The following is a 13,676-nucleotide window of genomic DNA, read 5'->3' as shown; positions in this document are numbered from 1 at the left end:
GGGAATTGAACTCAGGACCTTTTAAAGAACAGCCAATACTCTTAACTTCTGAGCCATCTCTTTAGCCTGGGTTTTTCTTTTTTGAGACAGGGTTTCTCTGTGTAGCCCTGGCTATCCTGTAACTCACTATATATACCAGGATGACCTTAAACTCACAGAGATCTGCCTGCCACTGCACCCATCTTGCTTGTGTTCTTTATATCAGTTTTGGAGTAAGTCTTCGTGGTGCAAACACTAAAATGTATGAAAAAAAAGTTTAATGATGAGTGTCCCTTCAAAAAGACCCTCTGGTCTGCCTAGTTTTTGCTTTTCTCTCTCTGCTCTCTGTCCCTAGTACTGGGTAGAGCTCAGCGTCAGGCATGCTAGGCAAGAGCTCTCCCACTGAACCATATTTCCAGTTCCTATCCACTGTTTACACACCTTCCATCGTGTACCATGTTGTACATACGTCAAGTACAGATTGTTAGTTTTGTTTGCAGGAAAGCTAGTGTACTGTTGATCCTCTGTACCTTCCCCCTGCACCCAAGGTCTCAGAAGTCTTTCCACAGTGCTGCATGGAACATGTGCGCATTCTGCTTTATGTTGTGGACTATGCCGTCGTTATCAGTCTACATTGGTGAGAGTTGTCTTTCCTTGCTTTTAGAATGCATTTTCAGAGTTCTTAGAGATAATGGTGTCCCTTAACTCTAGATGTGCTTAGGAGGAATGTGATTTAGTGGGGGAATCCCAGAAATAGCAACTAAACGAGAAATGAAAGCTCAGAGAGAAAAGAAAGAAGAAAGGGGAGTGAACTCATGAAGACCTGTGTGGCTGAGAGAGTGAGCTCGTTGCGGCTTTGGTAGGTATGTGTGAGACCCTGTTGTGATTTACACGTAGCAGCCTGTTGGGAGTGGTAATGTGACAGCCATTAGAACCCTGTGAGAAGGGCTCTCTCACTGCAGAATTTCTGTACTGAAATGAGTGTAACAGGAGCCGACCCAATAGTGAGATGTGAAAGTTGATGGCTCTAGCAGCACACTGCTGAAATCCCAGCACTGAGGAGGTGGAAAGCACATACATACCCATGAGTTCAAGGCCATCCTGGACTACATGGTGAATTACAGGCCACCAGGACAGTAAAACTATCTTTTAAAATGTTTTCCAAAAATTTATTTATGTGTATGAATGTTTTGCCTCCATGTAAGTCTGTGCACTGTGTGCATACTTGCAACCCTTATAAGGTCAGAAGAGACTTTGGCTCCCCTGGGGCTGAGGTTATAGACAGTTGTGAGCCACCACCATGTGGGTTCTGGGAACTGAACCCAGGTCTCTGGAAGGACAAGGAGTTCTCCTAACCACTAAGCTAGCTCTCCAGGCTCATCTGTCTTCCCCCTGTGTTTTAAGTGTGTAAGTTGTTGTCACAGGAAAAGAAGAAGCACAGCAGCCCCTGTAGTGTGTGCAGCATTATGTTTGCCATTCTTGTCTCACAGGTTTAAGCTAACAAATAGTGAAGTAGTGACAGAGTGAGCTTTGTGAGAGTCACTGTGCGTTTAGGCGGAGGCAGCTTCCTTGCTTAGGGTTAGAGGCTCTGGAGTCCTGCCATATTTAAGCTGTAACCCAAGTGACCTAGAACCATGCTTGCTCTCCATTCCATAGTCTTCTCATCACTGAGATGAAAGCAACGCGATCACTAATTCCTTGGGCTAGTTATTTCGTATTCGCTGTCCTCACGGGATTCTGCTGTTCTCAGTTCAGGGTTTTTGTTGAATGGATCTGTATAAACTTTAATATTACTTTACCAGTAACCAGTGTGCCCAGGCAATGTCTCTGAGCATTGAGTCAGTCTGTTGTGACCAAACTCAAGTGAAGACATTTCTGGCTTATTTGCTTTTCTCTTCCCTTAGGTTGTTTTCTGCATGGATCGTGCCCTAGAGTTTGCCCCTGCCTGCCATCGCTTCAAAATCCTCAAAGCAGAATGTTTAGCAATGCTGGGTCGATACCCAGAAGCACAGTTTGTGGCCAGGTATGCAGTCTGGCCAGTTCTTCACCGAGATGCAAAGTGCACTGCAGGATGCTGGCTGGCTGCTCTCTATCTGGGAGCTGTGAGTGTATCAGCTAGGGTTGCTCAGGCCTTCTTAAAGCCAAAGCTTAAACCACATTAGTTCCAAGACCCACGGGGTAGGATGTAGTGGTGCAGCGGATGCTGGAACAGTGTGTGAAAGAACTTAATGAGTATGTGAGTTTGTTTTAACCTTTATTTTCACACATACACATACCTAGACAGGACAGCTCTTTTTGAGTTGGGTTTTTCTTTCTTTCTTTCTTTCTTTTTTTTCTTGCACCCTGTGGCAGGAGAATTTAGGTGGTCAGGAGGCTTGGCAGCAAATGCTCTTAGCCAGTGAGCAGTGCCACTGGCCTGGGTTTGTTTGTTTGAATGTAGTCCTTTCTACTTTAGGAAACTCTTTATCCATCTAGTAATTATTTATTGTATACTTTGTAGGTCACAGGGCTCTATTGCAACTTCTTAGCGCTGCCCTCTGCCACAGATAATAGCTAAGTTGGTATAAATCACATTTCATTTACAGGATCCAGTGCAGGGTGAGGGATGTAGCTCAGTGGTAGAGTGCTGTGTAGGCTGCCTTTAATACTCAGTACCATTGAGTGACAGTGGCAGTTCTGGCATATTGTGTGGCTTATTGGTAGAAAAAGGAAGAAAGAAGAAAAAGATTATGAGACACAAAAAAATGTATTCAGTGGGGATGGTAGAGGAGAGAGGTTGGGCTCAGCAGCAGTAAAATGCTTATGTACTAGGCCCTGGATTTGATCCCCAGTACTGCTGGGGTGGGGAAAACGAATAAGGAAAGATTTTATTAAAGATAAATACGGGTTTATGTTAACACAGTTTGGGAGTAAATCTTTGGAGTCTGCTCACCTGACCGAGGAACAGTCTGCTGCAGGTGGCAGGAGTGGTGAGGACGTGCTGAACCACAGCTGAATGCATCCTTTTCGTTGTAGTGACATTTTACGGATGGATTCCACCAATGCTGACGCGCTCTATGTCCGGGGCCTTTGCCTTTACTATGAAGATTGTATTGAGAAGGCGGTTCAGTTTTTCGTGCAGGCTCTCAGGATGGCTCCTGACCACGAGAAGGCTTGCGTTGCTTGTAGAGTAAGTTCTAGGCATAGTGATCTGAAACTCTGAGTGTGGAAGTAAAACTTCCTTTCATGTCTTCAGTTACGAGCGAGGCTAGGACCATAGCTCAGTGGTAGGACAGCTATCATCTTAGGGCCCTGGGCTCTATCCCTAGCAACAGAGTGGGAGGAGAGAAGAGTAGAGGAGCTGGCTAGAGGGACAGCTTCACTGTCAGTTTGTTACAGCATCTCTGAGTATGGGGATGGAGAGGTGGCTCAGAGGTTCAGAGCACTGGCTGCTCTTGCAAAGGTCCTGAGTTCAATTCCCAACAACCACATGGTGGCTCACAGCCATCTATAGTGAGATGTGGTGGATGTGGTGTGCAGGTGCATTTGTAGGCAGAACACTGTCTACATAATAATGAAAGAAATCCTTTTAAAAACCATGAGTGGGGTGGTAGAGGTGGCTGTGTCATACCAGACTGCTGGGATTGAAGGAATTGAGCATGCTGTCCTCGCTGTCTGTGTAGAATTGATCATGCCTTGCTTTTCTCTAGAATGCCAAAGCCTTGAAAGCCAAGAAGGAAGATGGGAATAAAGCCTTTAAGGAAGGGAATTACAAACTAGCATATGAACTGTACACAGAAGCTTTGGGGATAGATCCCAACAACATAAAAACAAATGCTAAACTCTACTGTAATCGGGGTACGGTTAATTCCAAGGTAAGTGCTTGATCTGGGTCTCAGAGGTCTTCAGAGATCTGCTCAGCAAGATAAGCCAGATAAAGGGGAAAGTTGACCCTCCTCCTGTAAGGAGCTGCTTCTGAGAAGCGAACTTACCTTTCTTGTAGTGTTGAGACCTTGCACGGCAGCTTGAAGGCTAGTCCCTCCTGTTCTTCCCCAATTCTCTCTTTCCTGTATGACAAAGAGCAGCTAGTGGATCTGTGCCATTTTCATCCTAGCAAGAGTTTGTTTATTCTTCCTGAGTGAGATAGAGGAAATCGACAGTATTAAGAATAACCAGCCGGGTGTGGTGGCGCACGCCTTTAATCCCAGCACTCGGGAGGCAGAGGTAGGCGGATCGCTGTGAGTTTGGGGCTAGCCTGGTCTACAAAGTGAGTCCACGATGGCCAAGGCTACACAGAGAAGCCCTGTCTTGAAAAACAAAAAACAAAAAACAAAAACAAGCAAACAAACAAACAAAAAAAAGAATAACCATAGTTGGGTCTAGAGAGATGGCTCAGTGGTTAAGAGCACTGACTGCTCTTCCAGAGGACCCAGGTTCAATTCCCAGCACCCACATGGCAGCTCACAACTGTCAATAACTCCAAGATCTGACACCCTCACATAAATGCAGGCAAAACACCAAAGCACATAAAATAAAAGTATATAGATTATTTAAAAGAAAAAAAAAAAAAAAAAGGAAGAACCATGGTCAGCTGGACGTGGTGGCACACACCTTTAATTCTAGTACTTGGTAGGCAGAGACAGGTGGATCGCTGTGAGTTCGAGGCCAGCCTGGTCTACAGAGCGAGTCCAGGACAGCCAAGGCTACACAGAGAAACCCTGTCTTGAAAAAAAAAGGAAAGAAATATCATAGTCTCTAGGTGTTGGTGTCTCATGCCTGGTGATCCCAGCATTTAGGAGGCAGAAGCAGGCAGGCGGATCTCTGTGACAGTTTGAGGCCAGCCTAGTCTACAGAGTAAATTCCAGGACAGGCAGGGCTCCACAGAGATACCCTGTCTCAAGAAAGAAAAGGAAAAAAAAAAAGTGGCCATAGTTGACCTGTGGTCCTATGCACCATAAAAAGGATTAGGCTTCTGCTCTGAGAGAATTCTATAAGAATTGTGGGGGGCTGGAGAGGTGGCTCAGAGGTTAAGACCACTGCCTGCTCTTCCAAAGGTCCTGAGTTCAATTTCTAACAACCACATGGTGGCTCATAACCATCTATAGTGAGATCTTGTGCCCTCTTCTGGCCTGTAGGCACACATGGAGGTGAAACACTGTATACTTAAATAAATAATCTTTAATTTAAAAAAAAAAAAAAAAAAAAGAATTGTGGTCTTTCTAGTCCCTGAAGTTGGCCCATGGCAGAGCAGAGGGTGGGAACCACCTGTGTTTTGGTTTAGGCACTAATAGGGCACAATAGAGGTGCTTTGTCAGTCAGTGTGTGGCCTTTATCACACAGGAAAGAAACCAGTCCTTAACCCTCTGGCTTTCCCTGTGACCAAGAACAAGAACAAGAACGTAGTAGGACAGGGATCTAGCCGTAGTGACGGTGTCTGTGGCAGTGCGAGGTGTGATTGCGCGCTCTCTCCTGAAGCTTAGGAAACTAGAAGACGCCATAGACGACTGTACAAACGCGGTGAGGCTCGACGAAACGTACATCAAAGCCTACCTGAGAAGAGCTCAGTGGTGAGTGCCCTGGGCGGGGGCGAGGCGGGCTGCCGCTGGTTGACTAGGGGAACTGCCTTGTGCTTGATGAAACAGACCCAGGGATGTTGTGAGGTCATTTGGTCCTTCCCCCTGCCTCTAGGTGGGATTGTTCCAGCCCTAGACTATCTTTATAGACCTCCAGCGGAGGAGATTGCACACGCTCCCTCAGTCTCCCATGCCTGTGTCTAACGCCCCTCACGGTCAGTAAGTTTTCTCTGATGCCTGACCCAAATTCCTTTTGTTAACATGTAAATCCATTTCTTTTGGAGATTTTATTTGTGTTGGTTCACTTCCACGCTAACTTAGCACAGTGCTTGGCACGTCAGTATACACCCAATAAGTGTTTTGTTGAATGGATGTGTGTTGCTTGGAAGAGGAAAGACGGAAGGGTTTTTAGGGACAGTTAAGGTTGTATCTGCCCTGTTTGCCATGGTAGGGAAAGTACACTTGAAAGCAATTCCACGTGGCTCAGTGGTACAGCGATACAAAGAAAACTCTGATAGACCCAGGTAAATAGTCGGTGCTGAGTGTTGGAGCACGGAGGGCTCTGCTGGGAGGACTGTGGCTGCCTGTATTTGCCCAGATGCCGGGTGTCCCTCAACTTTTTTGCTCATTGTGCTCTTGAATCCATCCCCCAGAGAATTTTGTTCAAATGAAACAATGCCAAGGGCTAGGCTGAACCTCTCAAAACTGTTTCTTCTAAACTTGGTGTGGGGCATATGCCTTTAAATCTAGCACTTGAGAGGTCATGGCAGAAGAGTTTCCATTAGTATAAGGCCAGTTTGGGGCTACACAGTGAATTCCAAACCAGCCTGGGCTACAGAGTAAGACTTTATCAAAAAACAAAAACAAAGCAGAACAGGGGTGGGGAAATGCCAGTCCAGTGGGGACCTGAAATCAGATCTCCAGAACCCACATAAATTCAGGCGTCTGGGCCAGGCATGGTGGCGCACGCCTTTAATCCCAGCACTCCAGAGGCAGAGGCAGGTGGATTGCTGTGAATTTGAGGCCAGCCTGGTCTACAAAGTGAATCTAGGATAGCAAAGGCTACACAGAGAAACCCTGTCTCAAAAAACCAAAACAAACCAAAAAATAAAATGTCTGTGATTCCAGCACTCCTGCAGTGAGGTGGAGGGGACACAGGAGAATCCCCAGCAGCTCACAGACCAGCTGGCCTGGCGTATTATATAGTGGTTAGAAAAAGAGACACAATATCAAAGTGGAAAGTGAGGACCAACATTCGAGGTTGTCTCCTTGCTTCCGTAAGCGTCCTGCTCACTGGTGAGTGTGACCCTACATTCCCACAGAAGTGTGCGCACGCCTCAGTTTAGGGTTTAAGACCTGGCATAGTGGACAAAAAAAGTCGTTTCATTTCCTCCTACTCTCTAAGCAGAGAACTTCCTGTTCTTGGTTGTTTTGTTTTGTTTTAAGATTTGATGAGCTGGCCTCCAACTTACTATTGATTGAATTTTTAGTCCTCCTATCCCAAGTACTAAGGTTGTAGGCCAGCATCAAAACATCTTTTAAGTGTTTTTTTGTTTTTTGTTTTTTGTTTTTTTCTTATTTATTTATTTAAGTATTTCAATGCTTTTATCTGTATGTACATCTGCATGCCAGAAGAGGGCATCAGATCATGTTATAGATGGTTGTGAGCTACCATGTGTTGCTGGGAATTGAACTCAGGGCCTCTGCAGGAGCAGCCAGTGCTTTAACCACTGAGCCATCATCTCTCCAGCCCCTTTTTGTATGTTTTCATACGTGCTAGAAAAGCACTTAAACAAGCTGAGCTATATCCCTAGCCCTCTTTTCCCCCATCTCAGCCTGGGGCAAAGATCTAAAGTTCTTGACTGTCATTCTTCCAGTGCCCATTTTATTCCTAATTATAAACTATAAAATCCAAAGGACAAGCACTACTACTGTTTGAGCCGGAAACCCCTCAGATTCTCACCATTAAGATATAGAAACCAGGGGCTGGAGAGATGGCTCAGCGGTTAAGAGCACTGACTGCTCTTCCAGAGGTCATGAGTTCAATTCCCAGCAACCACATGGTGGCTCACAACCATCTATAATGTGATCTGATACCCTCCTCTGGCCTGCAGGTGTACATGTAGGCAAAGCTCTATATACATAAAAATAAACAAAAAAATCTTAAAAAAAAAAAAAAAAAAAAGATATAGAAACCAGCTGGGCATGGTGGTCCAGGCCTGTAAGGCAAAGGCTGGCGGATCTCTGTGACTTTGAGGACAGCCAAGGATACACAGAGAAACCCTGTCTCAAAAAGCCAAAAAACAAAAAAAAAACAAAAAAACAAAACCACACACACACACACACACACCCCCGCCTGGCTAGTAAGTGTATTTTTAAAATTTGTTTATTTGTATTTTATGTGCATTGGCATTTTGCCTGCATATATGTCTGTGCAAAAGTGTCAGATCCTCTGGACCTGGAGTTACAGACAGGTATCGACTACAGTGTGGGTGCTAGGAATTGAACCCGGGTCCTCTTAACCACTGAGCTATCTCTCCAGCACCAGTAGATGTATTTTTAAAACAACTTAAAAATTCACAAGTTCAGGCCGGGTGGCGGTGGTGGCAGCACACAGCTTTAATCCCAGCCCTCGGGAGGCAGAGGCAGGCAGATCACTGTGAGCTTGAGACCCCCTGGTCTACAAAGTGAGTCCAGGACAGCCAAATACACAGAAAAACCCTGTCTCAAAAAAAAAAAATTCACAAGCTCGCTGGGTGGTGGCAGCACAGACATTCAAGCCCAGCACTCCAGAGGCAGAGGCAGCAGATCTCTGTGAGTTCTAGGACAGCCAGAGCTACACAGAGAAACCCTATCTCAAAAAACCATAATTATTTAATTAATTCACAAGTTCACCAAGCGGTGGTGGTGCATGCCTTTAATTCCAGTACTTGGGAGGCAGAGGCAGGTGCATCTCTTGAGTTTGAGGCTAGCCTGGTTCACTAAGGGAGTTCCAGGACAGCCAGAGCTGCATAAGGAAACCCCATGTCAAAAAACCAAAACGGAAGCTGAGCATGGTGGCGCACACCTTTAATCCCAGCACTCTGGAGGCAGAGGCAGGCAGATCGCTGTGAGTTCGAGGCCAACCTGGTCTAAGAGAGCCAAGGCTACCCAGAGAAACCCTGTCTCGGGGGAAAAAACAACAATAACAACAACAAAATCACAAGTTCAAGACCAGCCTGACTACATGAAGACTGTATAGGTAATGTTCCTTGAGATTTTCTCTAAGAGCAAAATAGAATCCTACAGTCTTGACTACCCTGATGCTCTGCACCATGGGAACAGATACAGGAAGAATAGTGCATTCTTAACTTGCTAGGGGACAGTGGAGCAGAAGGTGTGTGTGTGTGTGTGTGTGTGTGTGTGTGTGTGTGTGTGTGTGTGTGTGTGTGTGTGTGTGTGTGTGTTTACAGTCAACAAAAATCAGAAATTGCTCTATCTGGCAATCTCTCATTTTGTGTTATGGATAGAACTGCCTGAGACTCTGCCCCAGTAGGGAACAGTAAACACTTTGGCACAGTTGGCTGAGAGTGTAGTAACAGTCTCCTGATGGAGGTGCACTGCCAAAACACCCCAGCAGTCAGCTTCAGCCTTCCCAGAAGCCTGACCACTGTACAGTGGCGCACAACTCAGCCTTAAAGTTGGGCAGATGACGTGTTTGCCATCTTTCTTGCCACAAGTTAGAGCTCTTCCTCTCTCCCTAAAGCCTTATTTTTATACCTTTTCTTCAACATCTCAGAGGGAAGGTTATTTTTGAGCTTTAAAAAGTATGAAATTAAAAAAAAAAGTATGAAATAACATGGATCCTGCTGGGCAACTCATATCTGTACTCCTAGTACGTGGGGGGCTGCGGTAGAAGCATTGCCAGGTGAGGGCTGCCTTGGACTGCATAGTAAGTTGTCCAGCTTAGCTACAGAATAAGAAGGACTTTGTCTCAGAAAATGACAATAGAATGCAAGTCATAGTCAGGGTTCTTGTTTAATACATTATGCAAAGGCCTAGAGATCATGTCAGGGTTACTTATGTGGCAGATTTTTTGTTGTTTGCTTGCTTGCTTGTTTTTGTTTTCCAAGATAAGCTTTCTTTGTGTAGACTAGGCTGGCCTTGAACTCAAGAGATCCACCTGCCTCAGCCCCCTTAATGGTGAGATTAAAGGTGTGGGCCACATCTGCCTGCCAGTGTGTGTTAAACTGTTATACTTCAGATTATCTGACACTTGTCCCATGAGTTGGTTATCTGTGTTCCTAGCACCCTGTGTCTGTAAGGCATTGTGGATTTGGGTTTTGTTTTATTTGGTTTGGTTTTAATGAGACAGGGTCTCACCCATGTCAAACAGGCCAGCCTTGAACTCAAAGAGATCCTCCTGTCTCTGCCTCCTGAGTGTTAGTACTAACTGCATTGCACCATCACACCCAGGCTGGACATTGTGGGGTTTTCTGTTGTTGCTTTTTAAAATCATAGGGGCTGGAGAGATGGCTCAGTGGCTAAGAGCACTGCCTGCTCTTCCAAAGGACCCGAGTTCAATTCCCAGCACCCACATGGCAGCTCACTACTGTCTGTAACTCCAAGATCTGACACCTTCACACCAATGCACATAGATTAAACCTAAATAAAATATTTAAAAAAAAAAAATCATAGATGAATGTGTTTCCAGACATTCTGAGGTGCCTAAGGTAGCAGACGTCTCTTTGGCCAGCCACGTTGCCGTCAGCCTTCCTGCCCTGCCCTCCAAAGCTGATGTGTGTAAAGATGGGCTAGTGTGGCAGAGGTGTAGCTGCCACAGGTGTGCAGTAGCTAGCTGCCTGCTCTGTGTGCGCTCTTGCCATTCTCAGCAGGTGTTGAGTCTGTTAGATGGAGAGGACAGACTTGGTGCCATCAGGTCATGAGATTATCACTTAGTTCTGTGGGAAACAGCACTTGGGACATCCTGGTACTCCTCCTGTTCTGTTCAGTCCTCCATTTGGCCCAGGGGTTCCTCTTTGCTTTTGTGCTCCTGAACAGAAGCAAGACTGTATTGAGAGTCCCGTCTTCTGTCTCACCTCTACCTCTGAGCTTGACTGACATTAGCAGAAGCGTTTGCCAGCTGCTTCCACCTTGACCTTGATCCTTCTAGTAGCTCAACTAACCCCACTTGTAGCCTAGGTTGGAGCTGGCCCTGCATGTTGGTGGCACTGAAGACTTCAGAGCTCTTTCACAGCAGTTTGTCTCACGTGGTCATTTTCCTCTTGTGTTTCAGCCCAGGGCAGGCACCATCATGTTGCCTTTCCTGAGGCAGCCCAGCTGGTGGGCAGTACTGTGTCACCAAGAGCTTCTTCCTTAGCACTGCCGCGTAGAGCAGAGGATTGCTGGCCGGGGACAAGTGTCATGAGGCTTCTTTGCCTTGAAGGAACTAAGTTCATTCATTTTTTTAGATAAGGGGCTCTACTGTTTGATGAAACATCCTACTGAAGTGTGTGTCTCTTGCTTGAGCCATGCCTTCTCCCAAGGAGGTCCCATAGGCCATTGCTATCTGTGTCTGAGTGCTGTTACCCTGTATTCCTTCTCAGTTACATGGACACACAGCAGTATGAAGAAGCTGTGCGGGACTATGAAAAAGTGTATCAGACGGAGAAAACGAAAGGTAGGAGATAGCAAAAGGCCGTCAGACTCGCTTCTCAGGGTGCTGTGGTTTTCTTGGTCCTAAAATTAAACATGGGTTCCTTGAGGTAGCAGTTAGGAATATTCTAGAGCTTATTTGATCACTAGAGAGCAGCAACAGAGTTCCTGGTGGGGGCTCAGGCACCTGTGTTCTGGTTTTAGCTTCCCCCCTGTTATTTTCACTTCCTCTGTGTTCAGAACAAAGTCCCCCCAAAAAAACAAAAAAAGCCCCTGTGGTGGGTTACCAAGGTTTCTACCCTCTGGGCAGCTGGACTAGGACTCAGCCAGGGAAGCAGTCACATCTGTCTGTTGATGCCACCTGTCTCCCTCCAGAACACAAGCAGCTCCTTAAGAACGCACAGCTGGAGCTGAAGAAGAGCAAGAGGAAAGATTACTACAAGATCCTGGGAGTTGACAAGAATGCCTCTGAGGACGAGATCAAGAAAGCCTACCGGAAGCGGGCCTTGATGCACCATCCAGGTGAGCTTTGCAGCAGGGTGCAGCAGGAGCCCAGAGGGCACCTAGGAGGCTTGCTCTTCGGGGGTGGGGGTGCTTAGCTCCCTGTCCTACAAATTGTGGGAGGTGCCACACTCCAAGCATGGACATAAACAGACTTTGTTCTCCTGCGTCCCTGCTCTCACTGAACCCTCCTATAGATCGGCACAGTGGGGCCAGTGCTGAGGTTCAGAAGGAGGAGGAGAAGAAATTCAAGGAGGTGGGAGAGGCCTTTACCATCCTCTCTGATCCCAAGAAAAAGACTCGTTATGACAGTGGACAGGACCTGGATGAGGAGGGCATGAATATGGGCGGTGAGTTGGTTTGGGCACCTGGAGTGAAGTTGGCCGTTGTAAAATCTTTCTTTTAAGGCACCAGAAAAGCGCCTGTTGTGGTTACCCAGGCATCTGCCCTCTGGACAGCTGGGCAGAGGGGAGGTGTGTAAGTGCTCAGCAGTGACATAAGCCAGTTGACTATCAAGAGATGAGCTGGGGCAGGAGCCATGAGAACTGCTGTGGAGGAAAACAGTGCAGTGCTAGTTCAGGAGTCATGTCCGGGGCTGCTGCGTTGATTTTGGTAGCACTGAAGTGACAAAGTTGCGCCTTCTCAGTAGTAGCCCCATCGTTATAAGAACGGCCTAGGAGTGCAAATGACACTCCTAGGTAAGGAGACAGCAGGGTGAGGCCAAGGAGCCTTTCCTTCTGGACTGCACTTTGGAGGGGAGCTTATCCCAGGAGCAGACTCTGCTTGGGATGGCAGTGGGGAGAGGTTTGCTAACATCTAGGCTGAAGTGGTGTAAAAGGGAAGTGATACCCAGAATTCTTTGCGCCTGGTTCCTAAGACACTTCTGATTTCCCCCCATTTTTGTCCCTTCTATGCGTCTCACCAGATTTTGATGCAAACAACATCTTCAAGGCATTCTTCGGTGGTCCTGGGGGCTTCAGCTTTGAAGGTGGGTATGTCTGCTGCTATTGAGAGCTCCCAGGTGACAGCCAGCACTGACCCCTCACTGAAGGGAACTCCTGGGAAGTCTAAGTAGAGTCAGCAGGATGCTTATTCAACAGGACATGCATCCACTCCAGGTGGCTGAGGAGGCTCCTAGGCTCATTTTGCCTGGGACCATTCTCAGTGCACTTGGCAGGGTCAGAGCAGCAGCACCAAGCCCCTTAGTATCAAGCCTTGTCCACAAGAGCAAAGGTGCCCAGAAGTTACACATAGAATGTGCTCCCGCCTTGCACGCTGGCCCTCGGACTCAGGGCTCAGACTGTTTGATGCCCTTGGGAGTCTGTTTGGACTGAGCTGCCCTCGAAGATGTCTTTAACAACAACGGTTTTCCTAAAAAAAGAAAAAAAAATCCACAGAGCCAACTAACAAGCCTTTCTTTTCCCTTTCAGCATCTGGGCCAGGGAATTTCTTCTTTCAGTTTGGCTAATGAACAGCAACTACTCAAAACCCGGAAAATGCAGACTTGCTCAGTTTAACCATGAATGTGGACAGTTCACCTCCTCCATCGTGTCCCCGTGTACTTAGAGCAGTTTCGTTTTCTCAGTTGGGTGCCCTGTGTCTGTCTGAGGGGTGAAGGAAAGGGAGCCAGTACTGAGGACTGGGGCGGGAGGGAAGCTGGGGGTAGACAGGAAGGCGGCTTGTGAATTTTTGTTGTATTGTTTAACTTTATTAAAAAAGAAAAAATAAAATGTTTTGACCGGTTTTTTTTTTTTTTTTTTTTTTTGGTCCCTGGCTTTGGCAGCTGCTCTGTATCAGAAGTTCATCTAGGACCACAGGTGCCTGGTTGGGGGTGGGGCTGTATGTTGTTGTTTTAGATGACCTTACTGTATAAGCTCAAGCTGTGCTGGAGCTCAAGGCAGTCCTCCTGCCTCTGCCCTCTCCAGTGCTGGGATTACAGTATGAGCCACCACATTGTCCTGCTGCTGTAGTTTGCCACTGTAGGGACGTGAACATGAGAACAAAGCTCTG

The 13,676-nt window shown here is 46.7% G+C and overlaps 1 protein-coding gene across 1 annotated transcript in view; it reads left to right on the top strand.

The window, feature by feature from the left end:
• The window catches only part of Dnajc7 (DnaJ heat shock protein family (Hsp40) member C7), a 36,045-nt gene extending 22,683 nt beyond the window's left edge, over positions 1–13,362 (top strand). Inside the window, exons 6-14 of the mRNA XM_051158629.1 lie at positions 1,884–2,002; positions 2,995–3,148; positions 3,669–3,833; positions 5,434–5,525; positions 11,117–11,190; positions 11,541–11,687; positions 11,864–12,016; positions 12,592–12,654; positions 13,097–13,362. Coding sequence (XP_051014586.1) covers positions 1,884–2,002; positions 2,995–3,148; positions 3,669–3,833; positions 5,434–5,525; positions 11,117–11,190; positions 11,541–11,687; positions 11,864–12,016; positions 12,592–12,654; positions 13,097–13,134 — 1,005 coding nt within the window. The 3' untranslated portion in view covers positions 13,135–13,362. The remainder of the gene's footprint in view (positions 1–1,883; positions 2,003–2,994; positions 3,149–3,668; positions 3,834–5,433; positions 5,526–11,116; positions 11,191–11,540; positions 11,688–11,863; positions 12,017–12,591; positions 12,655–13,096) is intronic.
• Positions 13,363–13,676: the final 314 nt, after the last annotated feature.

This window comes from Acomys russatus, chromosome 16 (assembly GCF_903995435.1).
Source record: "Acomys russatus chromosome 16, mAcoRus1.1, whole genome shotgun sequence".
Taxonomy (NCBI): domain Eukaryota; kingdom Metazoa; phylum Chordata; class Mammalia; order Rodentia; family Muridae; genus Acomys; species Acomys russatus.
The sequence above is the reverse complement of the archived record's forward strand: the minus strand, read 5'-3'. Positions and strand labels throughout refer to the sequence as shown.